Source organism: Athalia rosae, chromosome 4 (genome assembly GCF_917208135.1).
Source record: "Athalia rosae chromosome 4, iyAthRosa1.1, whole genome shotgun sequence".
NCBI lineage: Eukaryota > Metazoa > Arthropoda > Insecta > Hymenoptera > Athaliidae > Athalia > Athalia rosae.
The window spans coordinates 6,886,725-6,912,507 of record NC_064029.1 but is presented as its reverse complement, the minus strand read 5'-3'; the positions used below and the strand labels follow the sequence as shown (position 1 = coordinate 6,912,507).

Here is a 25,783-nt window from a genome sequence, read left to right as displayed (position 1 = left end):
TAAGTTTTGCATTCGTGTGAATGTAATATCGCCTAGCGCACACGTATTTCATTTGCGTTTATACGTCGTCCACGTGTATTATTATGTACTGGTAATGTATGCACGCCGTTTCATTCAGTTGAATAGAATAAAGCAAAACTCAGAAGTTCACCAGCATTGAGATCTTCGAGCAGTAAATCTGAAAAAATTGGCTTCGGAAATACCAAAACCTTGTATCCGATATAAAAATCAATAAAGATGGTGTAACGATGTAACAATATTATTTTTAGCGAAACGATCGTTTTTCGCTTCTTTCAACACCTGGGCAATATTTCAGTCAACGTCCGACTGAACTCTGAGGAACACCTTTGTTATAACCGAGGGGCTATTACATTAAAATGTTTCTAAACTTTATCCGCGATACGATCCTATAAATCGTTCGGTTCATAGCAGCTGTCGTTTGCTATAAAATTGATAGAACGCTGTTGCCTTTGTCCGATATGGTATAAACGTACACCGCGATATCGTATATCTATCTAATACATAATGATAAAATATAACGTCTCTTTATACCTTCGAAGTTGAGACGAAATTTGTACGTCCGTACGTCAGATCAATTGCATACGAAAATTTCGCGTCCATGCATATTTGTAAAAACTAAAATAAGCTTTTATTTGGACAGTGCGATAAAAATTATGTCACATATCCGTCCATTCGTTCGCCTGGGTCAGAGCCGCTGAAATTCCTGCCTCCAGTTCTCCACTCCAGCGGGGGCGGTAGAAATTTTAAAGACAAGACGGCTCCATCTGATAGCGCCGCGATCTGACAATGAGCTTAGAAATTAGAAGTCGAATATCGAGGCGCCATCTGGTCGGTGGTTGTCATGATCGCTTTGTCGGCCATATTGTTTCTCGCAATAATGGCGACTGGCAAGTGACAGTGCGTCCGCTTACGGATAAAGTGTTTTAATTTTTGTTTGATGCCGTTATATTTAGTTTGAAAAATTTCAATTAACTTTCAGCAATTTCATTGAAGATCCGGCGAACGATATACAACAGATTTATTCGTAGTATAGTAGTAAATATACAAGTTTTGTAGGATTGTTTTACGAATACGGTGAGTCAGGCACCACGGTGTCACATATAAATGAATAAGGTTAATTGGTATTAAGAGGGGAAAATTAAAGCCCGTGTCCCCGGTACGAACAGCTAGGAATGCGGTGTTTCTAATGCTAACCGTGTAAGACCGTTCCTGGCCTATTTTATTCAGTATTAACCATAACTTCATCGGAGTCGTTGCCGTCAGTTACGCTTCCTCAAAAATTCGCATATCTCCGCTGTCGGTAGTCAAGAACGCCTCGTTCTGCTTCACAACGCGTGTCTCAACAAAAATTCGTAAACACGCTGCGCGCGCTTTACTTTGAACCAGATATTATTACTTCTTGTTACTGAATTTACAGTAAGATTCCAAGCGATTCAAGGAATGTTCGTTAACTTTATCATTAATAATTGTGCGGTACGTGTGAACTGTTGTAATATTTCAGATAAAGAAAAATCGAGGGGAGGAGAGCGAGATAGGAATACGGAACTCGGCCCTTCCTCATAGACCAAAAAATAGCAAGAATGCCAACGCAGACAAGCGACGCCGACAACGAGATACGGGTGAAAATTGTTTACAATGGGTAACTTTTTTTTTCAAAACACGAATTAACTTAACACAGCCCTTTTCCTTCTACACCTAACACAATACAATCTGTTTTCAACATACTGGCTTATAGTGAGTTTTATAAACAAAATTCTACGACATTGAATAACTTTTTTCACCTGTGTATTAGGTCCGCTGTAAAATGATTAATGGTTTGAGAAAGTGGTTAACAACGGATGACATTATTAATCATTTTCAGGGAGGTACAAATTACGTACGTTGCCGCGGGCTCCGGAATGTCAGTGGATGCTCTTCGCGAAGAAATGCGTGGAATTTGCGGATTTGGAACCGGATCTGGATCAGATCAACTCCAGCAGGATCAATTTACAATGAAATGGGTAGACGAGGAAGGTGATCCTTGTACTATAGGGTCGCAACCGGAACTGGATGAGGCCCTACGTTTGTACGAGCTCAACAAGGACACGGAAATTACGATACACGGTTAGTGGTATACACGCGTCAGCGTTCGCATTTTTTATCTTCATCTCCGTTGTTCGTTTTTCTTCTTCTCGTGTTCCCCCTACTATGTGCTTTGTCCCACTCCTTCGTATATCAAGCTCTTATTTTATTCAACATTGATTACCCCCAGGGGTCAATCACTCTGCCCATTGGAGCAAACTATCGCTTCAAAGCCGAGGGATAGATTTCCCATCAAATCTTTTATTAAAGTTTTATATTACATTTCTATAGAATTTTATGCGATATAAAACTTTCTTCGAATCAATTGTTTCCTATATCTATTATTGTCCGTATCGCGACAAATCTAAGGAAACTCCGCCGTTATGTGAAAAATGTTTCGCAAAAACTATAATTACCACAAAAAAAAAAACACCGTACTTCGTTAAACAAATGTAATCAAACGGAAGGCGTTAATTGGATTCGGGTCATTCATACCACGTGATCTTAGATCCCCTCTTGACGTAATGGCGTTGAGAAGATTGCAACGAGTTTATAGGACCTCCGTAAGTACGTACACACTATAAACCTAAGCTGAAGCAGGTAAGGCACATGTAGATTCTAGGGACGTGATTGCGATTGCGATTACGTATTTAATGCATACATACATATTATACACTATACTTCTATATAAAGCAAATAGTCGACTGAATAAATATTTAGACAAGATCTTTTGGGCTATAATCGTATGATTGGATGTAAACCCGACGTATCTCTACGTGTACGGATGTTTCATAAATTGTTTTTTTCCCCCCATTTTTTTTTCTAACCGTTATTCACGCAACTTGCGTGCACGCGTGCCGCATAGCGAAAAGCGGTGGCGGAATGTTTTAAAGTTCGAACTCGTGGTAGTGTGCTTGACTATTGTATAAATATTTCTCTTAAACGAATACCCAACGTCTTTTATATCGGTATAAGTTTTCATTCGAACTTATACTCTCTTCGCATACATCCATTACATATCCTACATTGGTAAATAGGTATGTATATATGTATATATGAGTATTAAGTTGGCGAGAATCGATTTTCAAGCAAACAAAATGTGGAGCGCCTGTTCGTTTTTTTCGTCCTTTTTACTTTTGATGCCTTTCCTTCCGTGGTAAAAAAAAAAAGGAGAAGAAAGAAAATAAAAAAACAAGGATAGAATACGGCAGTGCGCACCTTGGCTTGAACGATGAATGGGCTGGTTGTGCATAAAGAGAATCAAATCTCTTTATATTATGTGATGCCTCGCTTTGTGAAAAATAAAATTCTTCGGTAAATTTATTGACAAAATGGATAATAGAAAACGATTACCGAGGGAAGTTAAAAGGATTGTATGAACAGGGATAATCATTTCGAAGGTCCGAAGGGAGGAGTAATTACAGACCGATTTCTGAGATGAGGAAAACCTGCATCGCGATTTTTCGAAGGAGAAAATGATCGAAAAATGTTATATGGCACGCCGTTGTTTCGCGTTCGGCGAGCGGTGTTATCATAACGAAAATTTCATTAGTAACAATTGCGCAGAGTATTTATTTTACAATCTGTTCCAATGACGCGTAGATGCTCGTGTGTTATCATAATGTAGGAGAAATATATTATGAGTTACGCAAGGAGTTTCGTATAGATATGATATTAATAATATAGGTCAATTATAATGGTTAAGGATTAGTCAGAGGTAGAGAAAAAGAGTGAGAGCCGGAGAGAGAAATGTAGATTCTTCCTTTGTCGCATCCGTTGCTCCAATTCTACCATTCGATTTTCATTCTCGTCGTCATTTATGCGCAGAATATAATACCACCTACACCACCATTCGACTTACACGTAAATACACAAAGGTCTGGATCTCATTTGCCATCACCTGCATTGTGGTTCTAGATACATAGATAGATAGGTAAACCTATACCCACCTTGATATTTCTCGGTACCCCTACCTAATGTACAACGCGAGGCAAAGCTGCTGCTGCTGCTGCTGCTGCTGCTGCTGCTGCTGTATAATGGAAACCGTGAAGATCATTCTCTTTCGCTCGCTCCCTTGATTTGCTTTTTGCTTTAAATTTTCAATCGGGATTAAGCAGAGAAGAGAATGCTGTATGGGAATTCATGATATACCGTGTAACTAAAGTACATCTGTAATATTTATCTATCTACATTTACAGACGTGCAGATACCGCCGTTGTGAAACGCTAGCGTGAACTTTGAATAATACCAATAACGTTGCCACTGTAATAACGTATGCTTGCGTGAGAAGGGAATTTCTGTCATTCTTTCCAACGCTCTGTCTTCTATTTCTTACATTTTTCTTCTTATCTTCATTCTCTACTTCGCCCCAGCTTTACACGCGTCAAATACGAGCTTCCTTACGTTACGTTACGCCGAGGGACCATTGCACACGTTGTATGCCTAACGTTATCTCTTCACGCATGTGTATACATTTTGTGCAGCTGATCTTATTTACGGATATATCTGTATGGATATGTGTAGGCACGTACGTATTTTGAATATGTATGTATACTTGGGTACACGTACACACGCATAGTGTTTATTAACTACACGTGTACTCTTTAAAATGTACAACTTCCAATTTTTCGAACTAATTTCTTGAGGTCTAGGTATGTTTTCTTAGCGATATCGCGTTCGTCGTGTACAGCAGTTAGGACAGTTTCTTGCTGACGGATGGATCAATTATCGATTCACTTGCGCTTCAATTTCGCTAATTTAATTTATCTAACATGTATGCTATATACACTCGCGTTTTAATTCGGACTACGCAGACTACGCAGACTACGCTGCGGGATGTTGTGAATAAAAAAAATTACAAACATAAAAATTGTGAGTACGGTATGTTTTCTAATTGAAGAATGAAAGGGGAAAAAATTATTTAAAAGAAAAAAAAAAACGACTTAGACCAAACATCTGTGATCCATGCAGATTATAATCAACCTCGTCGCATTGATTACGATTATTTTTACACTTTATTATGTCTCTTTTTTTGCGTGCTGTCGTATCATTTTTCGTTGGCGCGAACGCACGCTTATAATGATTCTGCGGTAAAGTGTAGACTAATCTGACGCGTGATAATACGTTGTCTCGGTATAAAAATATACCAAAACCGCAATCACTGGTTGGAAGTGAAAAAAAAAAAAAAAAACAAACAAACTTGATATACGCAGAGTGAAAAATGTAAAAAATTTCTCGAAAGTAAAATAGGTTGAGAAGTTCCGGGGGGGGGGGGCTACTCAAAGGTTCGTGTTTCTTGACGCTTGTATAATTGGCCTTGACACCCTAGAGATTTTTGTCGGTAACCCCCAACCACTTTATCTAACGAAGTACTGCGCATATGCTTTCTTCACCTTCACCCTCATGCAGATTTCCTTTCTATTTAACTTTGCCTTATACACCACATTTTACACAACGGAAATTGCTTTCTTTCTTTTTATCTCGTTTCACTTGTTAGCTCGAAAAAAAAAAAAATTTTCCCGTACTTTTAGGATTCGAATTCGCGTGAACTATAGTCATCGTACTTGTTGAAGTGTTATAAAATGTCTCCGACAATGCAGATACTGTATACAGAAACCCGTTCTCGTTTGTATTTAATTAAGCGGATTGTCATGGGATTAAATTTTGGTGGAGAATTACGCAAGACTCTGTCTCAAATTTGCTGTTTAACCGTCTCAAATAACGCGGGGCTAGAAAAGATACGTATTTTTTTTATTTTCACATCTTTATATTTGTAACAGTACCTCGAAGTTGACCTTATATTACGTCACGATGCAAATAAAATTCCAGATCCTCTTCCAGTCAGCATCTGTTGATATCGTGAATCATATTTGTCGTCAAAGTGTTAATTTGTTTTTCGTTATCCCACAAATTGATATCGCTTTGGATTTCATTTTCATCTTAGGATAACGGTACGAGTGTTTTCGATTGAGAAACCGTTTTCAACATGCCCACCGACGCACGGTGTGATAATTGTTTGAAAGTAAAATTTGCACTAGATGTAGATTAGTGTAAGTAAAAATAGCTCGTAGATTATATGTGTACATACATCATACATGAGGGGGCAAAGTATTCGACGCGAGCATTCAAATCACTCGCTAAACGTTCTTCTTCTTCTTCTTCTTCTTCTTCTCCTTCTTCGTCTGCTTCTTCTCTATAACAATAAGCAAACGTGTGGTGTAGTTGACGGCGTGTAACAGATTATAGACACGAGACAGTCGCATACTTATGCTATGGAAGTGGAGGAGGAGGAGGAGGTTGACGTTCTATACGTTCTTGTATTATATCGTGTGTGAAAATTAGACGTTCTATTGTGCTCGTATAGAACAGCTCTTGTTGTCGAGTTGCACGGATTGAATATCGTTACCGATCACCATCACGGTATTCATTTCTTATCTGCCTCCTTTTTTTTTTTTTTTTTTTTTCTTACTATCGTACGTATATATCTGTTATGTAAAATATATATCTCTGCAAATAATGTACATACATTTATGCATTAGGAAATATAAGCGAGAGATCCTTATTCGTTCGAGAATTTCTATGAAACGATATTGATTATTGTTCATTCAAATTATTTAACCGATGACCCCGGTTCGCTTTATCGATTCGCAAATCATTTCTCATTACTCCGACGTGGAACCTGTATACCTATATCCGTACGCCATTCTTCAATGCTATTCGTTTCTCAACAAAACAATTATTTATCGAACCCGCTGAAAAATTCATCCCCGGTTCAGCCGTATCGCGGTTTAATTTAGATAACGTTCGCGATCAACGTGGTCTTCTTTTTCCGAACACGTCCTTACCGAGGATCGCAAGGGTTTGGGGGTAAAAATGATCTCGTACAGAGTATAGGTGGAAGCATTCGATGATCCTTTCGAAGAATTTTAGCATGCTTCGAACCGCCATGGCAAATCCCCTTATGTATAGCTTTATATGGTGATCATGTATATAGGGTGTACTTTGGTGGGTGTAGGTATGTAGGTACCGAAGGTATGAGAAGAGAGCTGCGTGCGCGTTTGCGCGGTGAGAGGAACGCCGGGCGGCGGAGGCGGCGGAGGCGGCAGTAGAGCTTCTGCTGCAGTCGATATCTTACTCGCCCTGATTACCCATTTCGCGTGCTGAGCGAAGAACCCCCCGCAAAATACGCGGTGAAAAATAGACACTAGCCTTTTCGGAGGGGCGATATTTCCAACCCCGAAGAAATATAAATATCTATCCACACGTAAGAAGTACGCAAAGTATAAAGGAAAAAGTCGAAAAAGCATATACGATCTGGGGGCGAGTCTATCCCCTGGTATACCCTGTGTTTATAACTGTGAAGGCGAAAAATATACATTAGAAAATCTAGGTGTGTCGTATCGTTGATTCGCCGTGTTCGCCGATATAAACGAGAGAAGGTGTACCGGAGAGAGAAGGCGGAGAACGGCTCAACATCACCTGCACATCGACACGTTACACGCAGTGCAGTTGTAAAAAAGAAACAAAGAATAAGAAGAAGTAAGCTCGAAGCTGTACATACGGAACTCCGCGCCGTACGTCGCCGTCAACAAACTAACGTAACATACCTACGGTCGCACAGCTAACGGTCGCATAAAATTTGAAACCGAACCGAGTTGGCATCAGAGATACTGCAGCACACGTGTTGTAATAAAATCCAGTAACTTATATGCTTTAAAATCAAATCGGTACAGGAAGTGCGTGCGTATTATTATGGCGTGGGGCTACTGGAGCGCAACTTCCGTCGGTGACCGGGGACGGTCTCCTAGGCGTGAAAAGGATAAACAAACTATACAAAATTCTCAACAAACACAACAACAACAACAACAAACTACCTCATCAACGACAGCAGAATTATTGCAGGGTTCTTCGACGCTACAGCAAATGCAGGGGGATATATCAGCCCCTGGCGTAATCGGGAGCGCAGGTGTTGTCGCCGGGGAAGACCCACCCTGCACGTTCATGATACAGGGTGGTTCGTTTTATTCGTATTCCGCAGCGGCTGCCGCCGCCGCTGCGGCAGCTGCTGGAAGAAGGGCATCGGCGGCCGAAGGTGCAGCCCTACAAGCTGCGGTCTTACCGAGAGATTCGCAGCACCATCAGCAGCGAGGTTTCGGCCCAGGACCCAGTGGAAATTTTCCACCTTCCCCCTGCAGCGATTCGGCCGAAGACGAACATCACGGTGTTTACGTACATCAAGATCCGTCAACAGTTCAGATAAGACGTGCCAATGCGGCGTTGAGAGGCGACGACGAATCCGACGATCCTGATCAGGATGACGTCGAACTCATTTACGCGTCTAACGCTCTGGCGGCTGGCTGCCTTCTTCACGGACCTTGCAATCCGAGCGGCGCTGCTGCTGCCGTTCTTGGCCAGGACGGTCTTCAATCCAGCACGGGATCCGCTATGCACATCGGGGATTATTCAGCTGCTGCCGTTGCTGCTGGCACCGCTCAATTCGGCAGGTTCAATAACATCACCTGGGGTAGGTCGTGGCCTGCAGGCAGAGACTCGACAGAGTCTAACGGTACACGGAGTAGGTTCATACAACTTACGATCGACAATTATTATGAGCCTCGAGTCAAAATTTTTATTATTCGTACACGTTTACCATTGTTTTGTGTCACGGTATATGCCGTAGTATCAGTCGCGAAAGAGCGCGCTACCAATTTTTTTTGTTTCCCCCTTGAACGCGCGAACGTTATAGATCTTTCTCAGAGAAACTTCGAGCAGCTGTTATAAATAATTGGCATTGTTTTCTTTTTCTATACTTTCCTATTTTGCTCGTCAGCTCGGAATTCTGATGCGACCCTTTCGGTTTCGTTGGAATTCAGCTTTTGAATATCTCAACGAAACCGAGAGAAAAAAAAAAGCTGGGACTTTCGATTCCGTGAATTTTTGAAAATACATGATACGCTGAAATCTGGTTACCAAAATTCGAGAGGCGTTGAGTCAGGCCTCATTTTATATTCCTACAATACCCATTGACTCGCTGATATTTTTTTTTTTTTCTTTTTTTTTCTACTCGTACGTTTGTCGCTGTAACATTGATCTTGACCCGCGGCTCAAGTCGTTCTTTTCTACACCCAGATCCTGCAATAGCAATTATTCCAATTATAGTATCGCACAGTCAAAACTATCCAGTATCGCATACCTACATCCTATTCGCTGCAATCTGCAGTGTTAGGTACTTATAGGTCTGCACTGCATTCGAAATTCTGAAAGAAATATACTGTACATACATATGCACAAAACTAGGTATAATAGCTACATACATTCAAAGTACATACACGTTCAACTTCCGATATACTATAACTACTACTTTTCTAGAGTTTTGTACCAGTGAAAATCTGCTGCCGTTGCTGCAGTTATATCTGCTTTATATATTGGGAGAATGCGGCAAATTACACTGCAGTTCATACTTCACAAATTCAACCACGTTCATAAATACACATCCGTGAATATATATATTATTAATACTCCAAGAACTACGGTAATCACAGATTTTCTATGTATACACACGGATCGTGAAATGCATATACACACGTATACATACAATATATTCATATATATAAATTATGATATTATATACTTCCGTCAATTGCGGTGAACCGCAAACGCTGCACGCGTTGTGATTTTATTTATTTTCTTTGCGTTTTGTTACTTTGATATTTTATTTTTTTCCCACTCATTTGATTTGATTTTTTTTTTTTCATACGTCGCACGTGTTGCTGTGCAGCGGAAATGATGTTTGTATGTGGATTGCGATGACGTCACTGGCGTGGGGTGATTATAAAGAGAGAAAGCGACAGAGGGAGATGGGGAGAATGAAAATTCCTATCCTTGTTATCTTCGCGTGTAGTCAATTAGGGATTTCGAATTCTCCGGGACTTGAAATCTGTTAGGTTTCCGGTTAATTCACCGTGATTGGAACCTACCCAGTTGTAATACTAGCTACCGGATCAATTGTTGGCCACATTTACTGCCGCTGACCACCGGTCAACGCCGTACCCTCAAAATCAGGTCAAGGTGTTGAACCGCGAATTCAATTTTCGGCTAAAAAATTTATCATCGCCACACATTTACATAGCCTTACGTGCAGCCGAATTTCCACCCGAGAAAGAACTCACAATGCAAGTTATACAATGGTACTACATAAATTTTTACATAAGATCTAGATCGAACTGATATAAACTTTGAAATCTGAAAGAAAAAAATCTAACCCTGTGGATGGTATTCGAATTTTCGAATAAACTCAGAACTTATCGAAGTCAAGAGCGTGTGCCGAGGGGGAAAAAAGTTAAGAGGGGTGTTTTTGAAGTAATTGGAAAAGTCAGAGACTCGGAACCACGCGCTCCTCCTCCGATATCCCGCAGACTTTAGAAGACAATAAAATAATAAAAAAAATAAAATAAAATAGGACAAAAAACTGGGAGACCATTTTCCCCGATATCATTAATCTTCGTATTTAATCAAAGGACAATTGGAACTCGGTCGCGAAGGTTTTTAACACAGTTTTCCAGACGAAATATGAGTCTTGTTTTTCCCCATCTGCAGTTGTACGAACCAGAGACTGGAATAAAACGAGATGACCTTTTTTGTCGCAACATGTTCAGAAACGAACGTAGCTTTGCACGGCCGCGCTCGAATATCAAAAAAAATTTTCGGATTTTTCTTCTTCTACCTTTTTTCATTTCTAAATACGCTCCCCCAACACGAATGCACAGAATCGTCGGAATTCCTTGGGGTAGAATATTTCAAACAGCGAATCTGGATTATTCACAATTTTGCAACAACACACCGCGAGTTTTTCATTAAAACATACAAGTTTGTTCGCAACAGTTTCGCCACAGATGATCGATCGGGATACCAGCAGATGTAGCGTATTGATATTTATTCATTAAAAATTTTTTTTTCCCCCCTCCCCCCCCTGCTCTGATTTCTAAAACCGTATCTCATTCTCACGCCGTCATATTCAACCGTGTAGCTCTAATGCCTGCGAAGTATGGAGAATATAAAATGCTTTAACAAAGAAAAAAGGAAATCCAAAAAAAGAAGTGAATTTTTCTGGAGCTGAGGGCTGCTAGTAAAACCCAATCTCGGCTCGCATAAAAAATATAACGTATCTCATATTTTGGCACCCTCTACACGGTTGGTCGCTATACGCATCTTATACCGAATGGTCCCATTCGAATTTCTGAATTTGCACACCTGGGCCGTGAAGAGTCCTCTTCCCTTATTAGTAATATGGTCAGATTATCCGAAAAAATCACAACTCTCTGCCCATTTTTCGTATAAGGGTCGCACTTTCGGTGCCCGGGAAATGTATTCGATTAATTCGGAGTACGTGTGACGACAAAAAAAAAAAAAAAAAAAAAATCATGAGGGTGAAAAAAAGATAGTTCCGTGATTGCGATGGTCGTTATTTGATGTATATATTTGTTCAGTTTATTATGATCATTATTATTTTTGTATATTTTGATTATTACGCGCTGTAGTTTTTTTTTCCATTTTTTGCGAGAGCGCACGGTGTATCGGAAAATTGATATAGGTATGTGGAAAAATGGAATGCGGGGTTAAAATTTTAGTTTCTATTCGGTTTTCTCCCGCGGGAGAAGTCGCGTATATACACATATATACATAGTTACATCTCGACTATAGTACGATTCGAGCATGTATATATGACCCCACGCGCCCCACTGCAAGCAAAACCAGTTCGTATACGTACATAAATCTATAGATGCTGGTTACATATGTGAAACATCTATCTGTCCACATGTAGTTACGTGTGTGTATGTAACGTAACATACCTATGTGCATATACACGGTATGTATGCACTACGCGGGAACATCGGGCCAATTATACGGCCATAGACTGGCTGCTGCTGCTGCAACCTGCAAGCGCAGACTGCAGAGCAAACATTTTTCTTGGTCTACTAACAAAAAAAAAAAAAAAGAAAGATGTAAAAAGTTGAAAAGAAAATTTTTGTTATCTTTGGCGCGATTCATGAATTATCTTATTTTCCGGGAGTTATACTTCCTGTACATACAACGAGAGACTGCCGCCGCATCCCTTGAGATATACGAGGGAACTAACCGCAGAGCGTATTTTTATTTATTCATTTTTACAACCTTTTTTCAGTATGCATATCGTGTGTTAATATTTAATTCAACTTATGTACATACAATATTGAAAATTGAATTTGGCAATCACGCGGAGCGATATTATACAACCTGTATATCTATATAATTTGTACATTTTGCCAACAGCTTCAATCGCGCGTGGATCATACAAAACAAAATATACATCGGGGGGCGATTCCGTTGGGGCTAATTCTGCGTCAAACTCAAACTACTGCAGTGGTGTTTGGTTCGTGGCCTATTTCCAAAGTCCAGTTTCAGGATGTATTCAACGCGTGTATTTGCGATCGTCTCGTTGTCGAGCGGTTTTTCTTTTTTTTTCTTTTTTTTTTTTGGCTTTTAAAAAATGTGCTTTTTTACTCTTTTATTCTTTTTTTCTTTTATCGCGCAGGTATCTTGTACTCCGGAAGAATTTATGTACCTACACACATAACGTTGTACAGTCGTTCAGAATTTATCGTTCCCCCGTTATTTTATTTATTCATTTTCTCTCGTTTTTTTTTTATTATTACAGTCGTCTTCTTTTTATATTTCAAGCTCTAAATATGTGAAATATTTGGAGAATTTTTTTTCACTCGCCGCATAGAAACCACCCCCCCTTGCGCATCGAATCGAAAACGAATGAAATTCAATCCTCGAAAAACTTCTGTTCAGTAAATTATAATCCAATTAAGAAAAGGTGAATGTATATTAATAGATTTGTGCGGCGTATCGTACAAGGTATACATATATTTTAAATGTGGTTAATCAAAATCTTCTTGACCTCGATGGTTTTCTTTTTCTTTTTTCTATTTTTTTAATCGTTTAATTTGTCTCGCGATTAATATAGCCTGACTCGCTGAAGTTTTAAACTTTTTCATTTATCTCGGTCTCTCCTTCTTTTTTCTCATTTTTAAATTATCTGTTTCTTTTTTTTTTTTCGTTGCTCAATTATTAACGCACGTTGATTGTGAGGCATAAAAGATGATTGTTGTTTCATAATAATGCGTCACTGTGAGACGGGGTATGTATTTTATAGTGGAACGGGGGCGGAACTGAACTTTGAAAACTTTACTCCCAAAAGCTCCACTTCCGTTGCTCTGCAAGTAGATCTCTACCAACAGCTATTTTTAGTAGCAGGGTACATACCTGATATATTACACGAGGAACGTAATTCTTTTTAATTTATTTTTTAACTTGGTCGCGTTTTCGCCATTTATATTACATTATATACCTACCCTTACATTTTTGGGCGGAATACCGCGTGTGCAAATAGTTTTTATTTAATCGTTTTTGATTATTAAATTGAATCCTTTTCGGGCACCCGTGTAGACGATGATCGTGCAGTATATGAGTAAATGAGTGAGCGAAGAGGGGAAAAAAACGACGTACGTTCCCTTTGAGAGGTATTTGAGGGATGAGAATATTTCAACAAAAGGTGACAGAAGCCTCCCGTCATTTATTTCCAATCTCAAATCGTCTGCTGTGGGGCTTAAAAACGTCTGGTCTTGGGCCACATCAGCTTTTCGTAGCGGTATAACGAAACTCGGTTTTGATTTATCGTGTGCTGATTGCAGTTCTTTGATTTATATTTTCAACGATTCTCAACATCTTTTCAACGCGTTTTTCATCCGTCGTGTATTATTCGTATACCTATATATCCACGTAAAGTACGCGGATACCTTACAGGTATAATACCGCGGTTAAATCAAAGAACGGGTAGGGGGGAAACAATTTTATCGCCCTTATACGGTAATGACTCTTCTCTCTCTCTTTTTCTTTTTCTCTCTACATCGGAAAAAGTCCGCAGCTTTTTTGCACTCGAATTGATTCATAACCCTCTCGAAAGTATATACTGTAATATTAATTGCGGTGTACAAAAATTGCGAGAAATTAAGAAGCGAAAGGCAAACAAAAAAGCAGAGTACATACGATATATTTTTGTTTTTCTATAAAGTCCGGAAAACCGAACAACGTTTTTCACGAATATTCCAAATTCAGATGTAGAAGTTCGACGACGTGGATCCCTTTTTTTGTTCCCAAGAATTCCTAACTTCCTTGTTCTATTATTATAGTAAATTTCAAGGGGTTAGTCTCTCGGGACTAGGTAGCTTCCTATATCTGGTGTATTATCTCCTCCTTTCCTCCTAATCAATGGCCTGCATCAGCAGCGGCGGTAGGTCCTAACTTCATTTCGTCTCGTTTAATTATTCAATGATTAATTCCGGGCGTTAATTCAAAGTGCAATTCTAGGAGAATTAGTCTCCACGGACGTTGTATGTGTACGTGACAATTTGATAGTTTATCAGCGAAACAAAATACCCCCATGTTTACTTTAATTTGGTCTTTTTGTTTTTTTTATCTTCTCTTCTCTCTATTTCTCTCTGCACATATGCAGCATTGCCACTGTCACCAGGTCGTAGTTGTCATAGCGGTGGTGGTTCGTTTGGAAGTTTTACCTTGACAAAAGCATTCTGTCGTTTTAATTTGGCACAGAGCCATCTTCTTCGCTGCTGCTGCTGCTGCCGCTACCGTTGTGCTGCCTTCCTCCGCACGTCGCGGTTTGTTTCGTTTATACAAAGACCTTAGGTACACATACATACCGTACTACCTATCCCGGCCGTTTTACCCTATGGGAATATTGGATGTTTCTGCACGACCTAGAGCCCCTGGCTTGTTGGTTTTATCATTTCTTTTTATTTTTCTTTGTGGGACCATTGACTATTTCCTCATCTTATATCCTATCCTAAAAAAAAGGTGTTTGCTCGAAACTCGCGGAAAAGCCCAGCCTTTGAAATATCTCGATTTTAGCCAGAAAATCAACATTTTACTTTATCGAGTTCCATGACATATTCGCATGTCGATTTTGCTTTCAGAAATCCGAATCTGGAAGCCAGATTAATCTATTTATTAAAATAGCCAAGTTTTCGCCAATTTTCCACTTTTCGGAGCAGAAAAATTGAGATATCTCGATGAGAAAAATTCGTAGCTCAATTTAGCTTTTAGATTCGTGTTCCTGAGGTCAAAATACATTGGAAAAGTGCCATACGATCAATTTTAAAAAATAAAAATTTTTGGTCAAAATTTGAAAAAATCGTAAGGGGTACCCCTTGGAAAAATCTCAAATTTTGGCCGAAAATTTTTATTTTTTAGAATTGATCGTATGGAACTTTTCTTATGTATTTTGACCTCAGGAACACGAATCCGTTGTCCAAATTGAGCTGCGATTTTTTCCTTTCGAGATATCCTCAAATTTATGCCAAAAAATGCGAAAAAATGAGGATAACTCGGTCATTTTTAAAGATAGATCTATTTTTCTTCCGGATTCGGGTTCCTGAGCTCAAATTTCATTAAAATAGACCAAAAAATCAATTTTTTATTTTTGACCCCCAAAAGCTGAAAATTGGCGATAACTCGATCAATTTCAGAGATAGATCAATTTTTCTTTCAGATTCGGATTCCTGAGATCGAAATACGTAAGAAAAGCATATTAAACCCAATTAAAAAAATGATTTATTTTTTGATCAAAAATCGAATTTTTTTTTGGTTTTTCAAGAGTAATCTCACATATGATCAACTCAGGTATCCAAATCTGAAAGCCAAAATCATCTACTCGTGCAATCGATCGAGTAATCATCAATTATTCGCTGTTGGAAGCAGAAAAATTATGACATATCGATTGGTTTTAGTCGTAGACCCACTTGGATTCGTCGCAATCTATGCGTGGGTCGAAATATTCGAATTTCTCAACTCACCAGCGAACCCGAGCTTTGCTGGAGTCAGCGTAGCCAGCAGCGTAGCGCTTTGTTGTGAGTCGTCACCTTCGGGGCTGAGCAGAGGTGACGCACCACAACAAACCGCGCGCCCGTGGCTACCTGACTTCAGCTAAGCTCGGGTTTGCTGGTGAGTTGAGAAATTCGAATCACGATCGATTTTAAAAATACTTAATTTTTGGCCCAAAAGTCAAGTTTTTTTTCTCGGGTTTCATGGGGTATTCCTACTATTTTGATCTCAGAAACACGAATCCGTCGACTAATTTGGGCTGGGAGCACAACTCATCGAGATATCTCAATTTTTCTGCTCCGAATAGCATAAAATTGGCGATAACTCGATCATTCCGATAGATTCAGCTTACGAATCCAGATTCCTAGTTTCAAAGTACCTAAGAATCTGCGAGAACAAACTATTTCAATTTCCTGGCCTCTGCATCGATGCAACTCAAAGTCTACATGTGGTGCAGTGAACGCGTACAGTGCTGGATTGTTCAAATTAGAATTCATCAAATAGCCGAATCATTAAAGTTGAATTCGTTTCGGAGATATATTTCGATTTTTTTAATCCAACTTCTCGTACCCCCTATTGGATGGATGTAGAAAGGCCTCGATTATATCTAATGATCGCACAGATGCCGGAACGCGATATCTGAACCGATATTTTGTTTAGGAGACATAGCCGCGTCCAACGAAATCTCTTTTACACATATATACCCTCATCATTCTTTGGGTGAGAAACGATAACTGATAAGGTGCGGCGAGTAAAATGTATACGGTACAGATAGAGCTATAGGTATAGTCGTTCTCATATATACATCGATGTTGATAACGCGCTTTGTTATCTGCAAAAAAAAAATATTACGATTCGTCTGCATATCTGTAGAGGTATGAACGTGCATGTGGCGTTAGTTAGTAGAAATTATATATGATACCGTTCGCACGTATTAGAATTCATAGATTTTCCTTTTTATTATACACAAATTATTATTTCTATTTAATTGTTACTCGTTTGTTCGTTTATTTATTAATCCATGTTTGCTATCGAAATTTCAAAGATCCGTCGAAGATTAATGATAGAAGTGTCGATATACGTATATACAAGAAAAACTAAATGAATCATCATCCTTCGCGGTATATTAGATCGTATTATCCGAACGTCAATGAAACAATTTCGATCAGTCAAGTTGAGTTTATTAAGTTTAATAAAGAATCGCCGTAGCCGTAGCACGTGAGACATCGTCGGTTTCAACTGGTTTTAACTAACGACACAACATCGTCGACGTTATAAAATGTGAAAATAGTGATTCACTTTGTTCTTACCGATCTCACTATAAAGTACTACACCATCCGCCGAGCCGTGTCCATTTTGTGAAGAGTGATTATCTCACAATCAGTATTATACCTCGCATCGTTTTCGTCGGTGGTGCTGTTCTCGTTATTTATTTTATCATTATCGCCGTCGTCTAGTTTGTCCAACGAAAAAAAAAACAAAAAAATAGTAATACGAAAAAACAACATGTCCGCCGTGAATCGCAACATTTTCAATACCGCCTTCAAAATTACAGCCATGTACGGTTTTCCTATGCTATGTCAGGATATACTCGCCTACAGCTTTACCATCAACACTTCAGGTATATTATCTGTAGTATGTATCTCATATATTTTATCTCGTCGATTTGAATAAAACACCTGAGCCCATGAAATCATAAAAATTTAGTACGAGTGCTACAGTGATTGTAACTACACGGCTTATCTACGTATAAAATAATACAGGTACCGTGTCGAGTCTCGCGAATTTGAACACCCCCGACTTCCGTCCATTTTTATTCATTTATTAATTTTTTTCCTTCTCATTTCTTTCATCTATTTTTGTTTTTTTTACACACCAGGAAATAAAAAACAAGGAAGAGAAGTTTGCCGTTTAACTTTTGGGTCTTAGTCTGTTCCAACAATTATTGTTTAACAATTGTATAACAAGTGTTTTATCGCGTCGAGAGAGTTTGTCTGCAATTGTCGGGGTCTACGGGTATAATGTACACCTGTATAATAACGATGATAGCATCAATAATAACCATATCGTAATTGTGTGCACGGTTGAAACAAGGATCGGAAATTACATACGCAGCCTCCAATTACAAGTAATATAATTATTTACGTAGAGAAAGAGGAAAATTCGTCTCTCAAATTATACCTGGTCGTTTGTTATCGAAGCTTTACCGTACATATTTGTTTTCGTAAATTCATTGTACGGGCCAATTACATATTGATTAGCAAAATATGTAGACGTATAATTATAACGAGGAAGAAGATGTGAAAGAATTTCATAATGAACGTTTGAAGCGAACACCCCTAGGTATATTCGATTTGGCAAATCATTTTTTATATACGTCACAATTCCGCCGGTCATTTGGTTAATTATATTATTTACCTACGAAAATTTTGAGACGGGAAACCAACACACCTATATCAACGAATCCTGTAGTACATTAAAGCAGCATTTTCAGAATACATGCCACGCAATTTCGATCCAATTCATTTCAACGCGTCATTCATTCGTCCATTCATTCGGTCATGTGTGTCTGCACTATAATGCTGTTAATTAATTATGAATGATAAATTAGTTATTAAAGCGTTTCAAAAGGTCGCGCGTATGTGTTGGTGACTCGACGTATTTCGCAGAGTTATGCGGCGAGGTAGATACACGCGGTACACACCTATTGCGGGATTGGAAAAATAATGAAAAAGGAATCAGCGATAATTACAAAGTGTAAATTAACCATTCGCTAATCGGCGCTTCGAATGCGGTTTTGTGGTTTTCGAACTTCATCTATCATATACTATAATATGGAGTTTTGCTCGGTGTCGATTTGTGGCGAACAACATCGTTCATCATATCACCTTCGGTACAACGTACTCGAACTTTGTCACATATTACACGTGTCCGCTGCAACCACATGTCACGGACCAACTGCTGTCGGTGTACGCATTTTTTTATTTTTTACCCTTAACCATTTTTTTTTTTTTTCTTCGTTTTTTTCGGTAGGTGGGTACACGTTACTAGCTACGTCACAGATGACATAGGATCAGAAACAGTCGTGAAAGGGTTGTTCATATAAATTATCTCACGCATCCCTCGAGGCTGACCCTCCCATTTTCATTCGTTTTTTATTATTTTCGTATATAGATTTTGTTTGGAACAGTGTATAGCACACAGAGAAAAAAGGAGAAAGAATAAAAAAGATCCGCAGTCGGATATGGTGCACTTATAAGGAAGATCTGTATACTTACATTCACACCGTATATACGTCGAGAGTATAGGTACGAGGGTGAAAAAGTTTGCGCAGTTTTCACGTTCTCGAATATAAAAGTTTGGTTCTACCCTTTCCGCAGCCTCCGCCTCACACACACCCATATTCATCTACATACCTGTATCGAGGCGAGAAAAAAACTTTTCACTTAGAAGATAACCAATATATTGGAAATAAAGGAATATAAAATATCGATGGGACTGAAGAGGAATAAATAAAATAATAAAAATGAAATCCGTACGGTATAATGTGGTGTAACGGTACAAAGGTAACAAAACGTATGCGATAAATAAATATAGATATATTTTCTCCTATCTCAAGCACAGTTACGAGTTTGACTTCCGGCAGTGCTACGTATGCGTATATGAGGGGGGGGAGAAAAACGAAAAAGAAATATTGGAAAATTGGGAGGGGTTAAAAAAATATTTGTGTACGGACGTATGTTCCACGTTTCCTCGAGTCCTTCCATACGGAATTCGAATAAATTATAATCCCGCGTCTGCCATCTGTTTTATAAAGTTGAAAAATTGATCGTATAGTTAAAGGTTATTCTCGAAATGGTGATTATAATATACGGGATAGGAGCTGAACCGCGGTGGTTAACATACCTTTCATTATTATACCGACACTCATTCATTTTTATACTATAAGAATTCCAGCTGCACCTCTCTTCCTCTTTTACGTTTGCCTCCTTTGTTTTTTTAATAGAATGACCAAGGACCGACCTAATTAGATGCGCATATATATATGCTATAGTGCTCATACTCACAGTGCTTTGCGGTATGTATTATGCAGGGTATAATAACTGCGAAGCACAGAACCATCTTGACGATGATGATATGAAAAAAAGAGGAGACGGAATATTCTTCCCGTTGAACGTGTTCTTTTCTTTTTTTTTTAGTTTCTTTTTTTTTTACTTTCTTCTTTCCCAAATTGCCAACGAGGCTGCTGACCAGATTCGCGATGTAATTTCAAGCGAAATCTTACGTGGCTCCCGCTAAAGGTCAAGCCCTGGATAAGTGATGCTTGTGTATATATAAGGTGAACCCATATACATACATATTATACGCTCACCTTTTCACATGGGGGAGAGAAAATGCCGCAGTTGAGTGCAGACAGAGTTGGCATCTAGGTGGAGAAACGACGCAATGGGGGTGGAAATGGGAATGAAGCCAAAATAAATGTAACGAGAACTAGCGAAGAGGTCAGGGATGGATGAATGGGATGCTGTATGGTCAGGGTTACGGATCGATGATTTTATTACTCTATAGATTACATAGTTACATCTCTTGTACAGCTCCCCGATTATACTCCTAAAACTAAACACTTACCCACATAGGTGTACACGTAATACCCGGCATCCTCGACCACACCCCAAATTTTATATGAAAGTTTTATTTACAGATTTACTCCGATCTTAACTTGACGTATCTGACATTTTATTTATCACTTTTTATCGTTCAACCCTTTCACTCGATCGTCACCATGTTATTCAAATTCTGTTAAAATGAAAAGGGAATTTATCTCGACCTCTTATAAATCCGAAAATGTTGCAGATTAATCTTCTGTATATACCCGTGTATTATATCACCGCTGTTAGATATCGTATAAATGAAGAATAATCTTTTATTCGATCTAACGTTATTAATAGTCGCCTCGAATGATTTTTACTTTTATTTATCTCTGTTCAACTGTAATCAACCTCACCATGTTTTTTCCCTCTCCGTCTCTCGTTTCACCTACCTCTGTGACACTTGTTTAATTTTTTCTACTTCGCTTTTTTTTAATTTTACAACAGAGTTTCGTACCTCCTCGCGCATATTTTTAAATATGCATCTACTTTTTTTCAAGTTCATTTGTTGTTGCCTTCTCTCTTTACCTTCATTTTGTAAAAACACCTCTTCGCTGATTTAAACACACGTACGAAGGTACCTCTAATGGACATGACTCACACCCACATCCTGTTATACGCACCCGTACTTTAATCTTGCAAATAAATAATCAAATTCTTTTTTTTTCTCTCTCTCTGTTAACAGTTTTTCCAAATGTACCTGCCGCACCAGGAATGCCATGTCAGGGAGAGGACAGTAAGTATCCTGTAGTCTAATGGGTATTTTTTTTTTTGTTAGTTTCAAGTTTTTAGTTTTAATGATTTTTTAATGCGACCTCAATTTCTAAAGGGAGTATCTACAGACGCGGAGCACGCAGATGGAGAAAACTCTATCGTGTCAATGGTCATATATTTCAGGCGAAACGTTTTAACCGGGTGAGTGAAATTGTTTCCAGACAAGGATCAATGAAATTAATCGGTTGCGAATGTGGGGAATCTCGAGTTTGAATATTTTATTAATGGTTTAGCGAGCGTTTTGCGCGTTCTGCCAAGATCGGATCTGGGGATTGGGAAGGCAAGGTTTCAAATGCATTCAGTGCAAACTTCTTGTTCACAAGAAGTGTCATAAGGTAGTTGGCAAGCCGTGCTTCAGCCTACACTCGTTGCAAATAGCAGAACCGCTCGCATCGGATAGAAACGGTGACCAACAACAGTCGGATTCAATCCATTGCCCTACTGTGGTACCACCAGATGACGAATCTTCGGAATTGGCAACGGTTGATGACCATTCTCGCAACCGTAAGATCTTTTTGTCAGCTTGTCGTTTTACTTAGCCGATCGATCCAATTGGTCGAATAACATTAATTCTAAAAATCTTCAAATACCAGGAGCTCCCGGTGATGAAGGCGAAGAATTGCCCCTGGAAGCTGGAACGGGTTCGGACAACATGCACGAATTGCAAAGGCAGTATTCGTTGAGTGACTTCGAATTGATTCGAGTTATCGGTCGTGGTTCTTACGCGAAAGTATTGATGGTCGAATTGAAACGCACGCGGCGAATTTACGCGATGAAAGTTATTAAAAAAGCACTGGTAACGGACGACGAAGATATCGACTGGGTACAGACGGAAAAACACGTTTTTGAGACTGCTTCGAATCACCCGTTCCTCGTTGGTCTTCATTCTTGCTTCCAAACACCGTCTCGCCTATTTTTCGTCATTGAATTTGTTCGCGGTGGTGATCTCATGTTCCACATGCAAAGGCAACGACGTCTACCCGAAGAACACGCTCGATTTTATGCCGCCGAGATTAGCCTGGCTCTCAATTTTCTGCATCAAAAAGGTGAGCGCTTTTGAAAATCTAAATTTAACGCCGTTCCAAACTTACAGACATCTTCAACGATCGTGAGGCGTGAAATAATTATTTTTTCATTCCCAATTCTAAATCAGGAATTATTTACCGAGATCTGAAACTGGATAACGTGCTGTTAGACCACGAGGGTCACGTAAAATTAACTGATTATGGAATGTGCAAGGAAGGGGTGAGGGAAGGTGATACAACAGCTACGTTCTGTGGTACGCCAAATTACATAGCACCGGAGATTTTGAGAGGAGAAGATTATAGTTTCTCTGTCGATTGGTGGGCGCTTGGAGTATTGCTTTACGAAATGTTGGCCGGTCGTAGTCCGTTCGATATAGCTGGGGCTTCCGAAAATCCAGATCAGAATACAGAAGATTACCTCTTCCAAGTAATTTTACAAAAAACGATCCGCATACCGAGATCACTCTCTGTCAAGGCAGCTTCCGTTCTTAAAGGATTCCTAAGTAAAGACCCCGCGGAACGATTGGGATGCGGTTCTTCCGGATTCTTTGACATAGCTGGTCACTCATTCTTCAAGGCGATCGATTGGGATATGGTACATAAATTCTTGATAATTATAAGAAAAAAGCGATACATTCCTATCGCGCCTAATGGTTTTTATTCTCATACGACTCTATCCCATTTACAGTTGGAACAAAAACAAGTAACTCCGCCTTACAAACCAAGATTAGATTCCGACAGAGATTTAGCAAACTTCCCACCAGAATTTACCGACGAACCCGTCCATCTTACGCCCGATGACGCGTAAGTCTATTTTTTCATATTATAAAATCTAGCGAAGGATCTCGTGCATTTGGCGATGGAGGATATTCACGTTCGCGCATATTTGTTGTTCATTTCCAGGAGGGTGATCGATAAGATCGATCAAAGTGAGTTCGAAGGATTTGAGTATGTGAACCCGCTACTGATGTCCCTGGAAGACTGCGTGTGACAAGAGCCACTTTTCTTCCTGCAAACAGAACCGCAGCAACCGCGATTTATACATGACCTGCAGGATAGATCGGCAACGCTTCAGCTCCAAACCCTCCCTCACATGACTTCTGACTGTCGTCATCGTTATCGTAATCAGAACGATATGATAATGATGCCATTTTCCCAAGAGAACACCAATAACGACAATAACTTTTATGAGCATCGGGTGGAACCGCCATTTCCGTTTCAGTATGACGACCCAGTATTCACACGTCGACGAAGTATTGCTGAAATTACTTATAACAAAAATAGTAGCAATAATAATGCGATCGACAATTATGATGAAAATGATTACGACGACGTGGACGACGAAAGTCCCAGGAAAGGACTTTTGCAACAAATGTTTTGCCTTCCGTTAAACTAATCAACTAATACTTATTCCTCCATAAATTACAGCTACTATCAATAACCTGTTCTTCGTCGTGACTTCAGCGACTCGTTAGCTAGGTATATCTTGTCTATTTTCAAATTGGAATTGATAGGGTTCGCTAAGATTGGACTGATGCGAACTGGATATTCGGTGAGTATTGAAGTTTATCGAGAACATGAGGGATCGTTAATCAAAGATTCAAGTTTATTATAAATGCAATGATTGAAAGATCGATAAAAATCCATTCGAGTCAGAATATTTCTGAAAAATATACAAATTTGGTTATTGAATTCCAATTAAATCTGTTGAAATCGTATTATCATCGGTTAATCAATATACTTTGTGTAGGCATTCACCGATACCATTGTCGATAGTCTCGCTATGTTATATTGAACTTCATTGAATTAACGAAAAAACCGACGTATATTTCTGCCTCTATTCTGCTAAAAAGTATTATTACCTGAATATCTATTACGTAATTACTGCTCTTGAGCTCGGTATTTGAACGAGGGCTTTCAAATCATTCCAAGATAAGTTTAGCTGAAATATTGTAAGAATAATGAAGAGAAATAGACGTAATTTATAATGTAAGTATAAAAGACAACAAAAAGAAGACATGAAAACTGTTTATAGATAGCTTGTTAACTCGCATATGAAATATAAGAAATCAATTTTTCTTAATCGTACAAAATAAAACAACGCTGCTTTTCAAAGAATAAACATAATCCAGCGTAGATTGGCGCGCTACGGAAGTCTAAACAAAAAATGTATTGAAGAAGAATAAAAATATATATATAGTAATAGAAAAAAGAGATATAAAATGAATTGGAAGAAGTATGAAATCTAGAACTGAATAATTGCACTTTATTGTTATTGTATTACATAATAAAATATCAGATATAAAATAAACGCTTAACTCGTAGGATTTGCCATGCAATCCGGACATAATTATAAGATAATTAATATATACTACTAATGGCCTGATTATTATTGATTAATGATTATGTACCCGGAATTGTATTGAAACGTTACATACGGCCGTTTATAGTATTTTTATAAAGTCTAATTTATGTTTCAATCGTTTATTATGATGATTATTCTAGAGATCTTATATTGATAGATGATTACACTAGAATGAAATAGTACATACATCTTCAATCATTCAAATTGAATTTATTGAACCCGTATTATCCTTGAACTATTATCGACGCATTTAAACTGAACTTCGTCGAGTTGGAAAAAAAGAAGATACACCACGAGTATTTCTGCCTCTACTCTACTAACAAAAAAAAAGTATTCTGAATATGTATTACGTTATTACCCTTCTTGAATTTCGACTTTGAAAGAAGCACCGAAATCTTTTCAAGACAAGTTTTGCTGAATTCTGTGAAAATTCTAAAGAGAAATGAACATTAAAACATGTGAAACAAAAGGCAAGAAAACTGTTTATATACAAGATAGCTTGTTAACTACTGCAATCTTACAAAAAATGACATCACGGGTGAAATGATTTTACGCTCTAATTAATACCGCCGTCGAGAGTAACCATTGTTAATTGTGCAGTTAATTTGCAACTAAATTTAGTGTAATTAAAGTTGACGACGTAAACTTGTTCCTCAAGCGTATAAATACATACAAAGAAAAAAAGTTTAAAGCAAATGAAATATAACGAATATGTAATTATTACATACATACGCAAACAATTAAATTCAGATGAAAAGGAATTACATACCCTAGTTACGGACAAACTGTAAATAATTTTAAGAAATTTTTATGTTTATGACGACGATGATGATGAGGATGATGATAATGTCGCGATGATTATGATAACGCTGATGATGAAGAGTTATTATTATAAATATAAATAAAAATATAAATATAAATATACTACCAATGTTCATTCACTGACA

At 38.5% G+C, this 25,783-nt stretch overlaps 2 protein-coding genes and 1 long non-coding RNA gene across 10 annotated transcripts; 2 read left to right on the top strand and 1 right to left on the bottom strand.

Moving 5' to 3' along the window:
- Positions 1-884: 884 nt before the first annotated feature.
- Positions 885-23,596, top strand: LOC105692725 (atypical protein kinase C-like). Of its 8 annotated transcripts, XM_012412123.4 has the most exons (10): positions 886-1,095; positions 1,523-1,660; positions 1,883-2,124; positions 21,358-21,408; positions 21,502-21,587; positions 21,680-21,950; positions 22,040-22,492; positions 22,600-23,066; positions 23,160-23,275; positions 23,375-23,596. In XM_012412123.4, exons 2-10 carry the CDS (start codon positions 1,602-1,604, stop codon positions 23,460-23,462), a joined length of 1,833 nt encoding a protein of 610 aa, XP_012267546.3. In that variant the 5' UTR covers positions 886-1,095; positions 1,523-1,601; the 3' UTR covers positions 23,463-23,596. The 8 variants fall into 8 exon arrangements, with proteins under 8 accessions (XP_048510454.1, XP_012267546.3, XP_048510455.1 ...); XM_048654497.1 differs by having other exon boundaries at positions 885-1,095; positions 22,600-23,275; XM_048654498.1 differs by lacking the exon at positions 886-1,095 and adding an exon at positions 1,253-1,437 and having other exon boundaries at positions 22,600-23,275.
- Positions 8,666-17,398, bottom strand: LOC125500721. Its single transcript, XR_007278160.1, has 3 exons — positions 17,334-17,398; positions 9,279-9,338; positions 8,666-9,213 (listed from the first exon to the last, which is right to left on the bottom strand). It is a non-coding gene; the product is annotated as an uncharacterized LOC125500721 (long non-coding RNA).
- Positions 23,565-25,034, top strand: LOC125500719. Its single transcript, XM_048654504.1, has one exon. It carries the CDS (start codon positions 23,565-23,567, stop codon positions 23,865-23,867), a length of 303 nt encoding a protein of 100 aa, XP_048510461.1. The 3' UTR covers positions 23,868-25,034.
- Positions 25,035-25,783: the final 749 nt, after the last annotated feature.

Coding starts and splice junctions, on each gene's coding strand:
- LOC125500719 (XM_048654504.1), top strand. CDS start 23,565: ATGACTTCTGACTGTCGTCATCGTTATCGTAATCAGAACGATATGATA.
- LOC105692725 (XM_048654494.1), top strand. CDS start 7,834: ATGGCGTGGGGCTACTGGAGCGCAACTTCCGTCGGTGACCGGGGACGG. Junction 21,951..22,039: donor TGATGACCATTCTCGCAACC/GTAAGATCTTTT, acceptor TTCAAATACCAG/GAGCTCCCGGTGATGAAGGC. Junction 23,276..23,374: donor CATCTTACGCCCGATGACGC/GTAAGTCTATTT, acceptor GTTCATTTCCAG/GAGGGTGATCGATAAGATCG.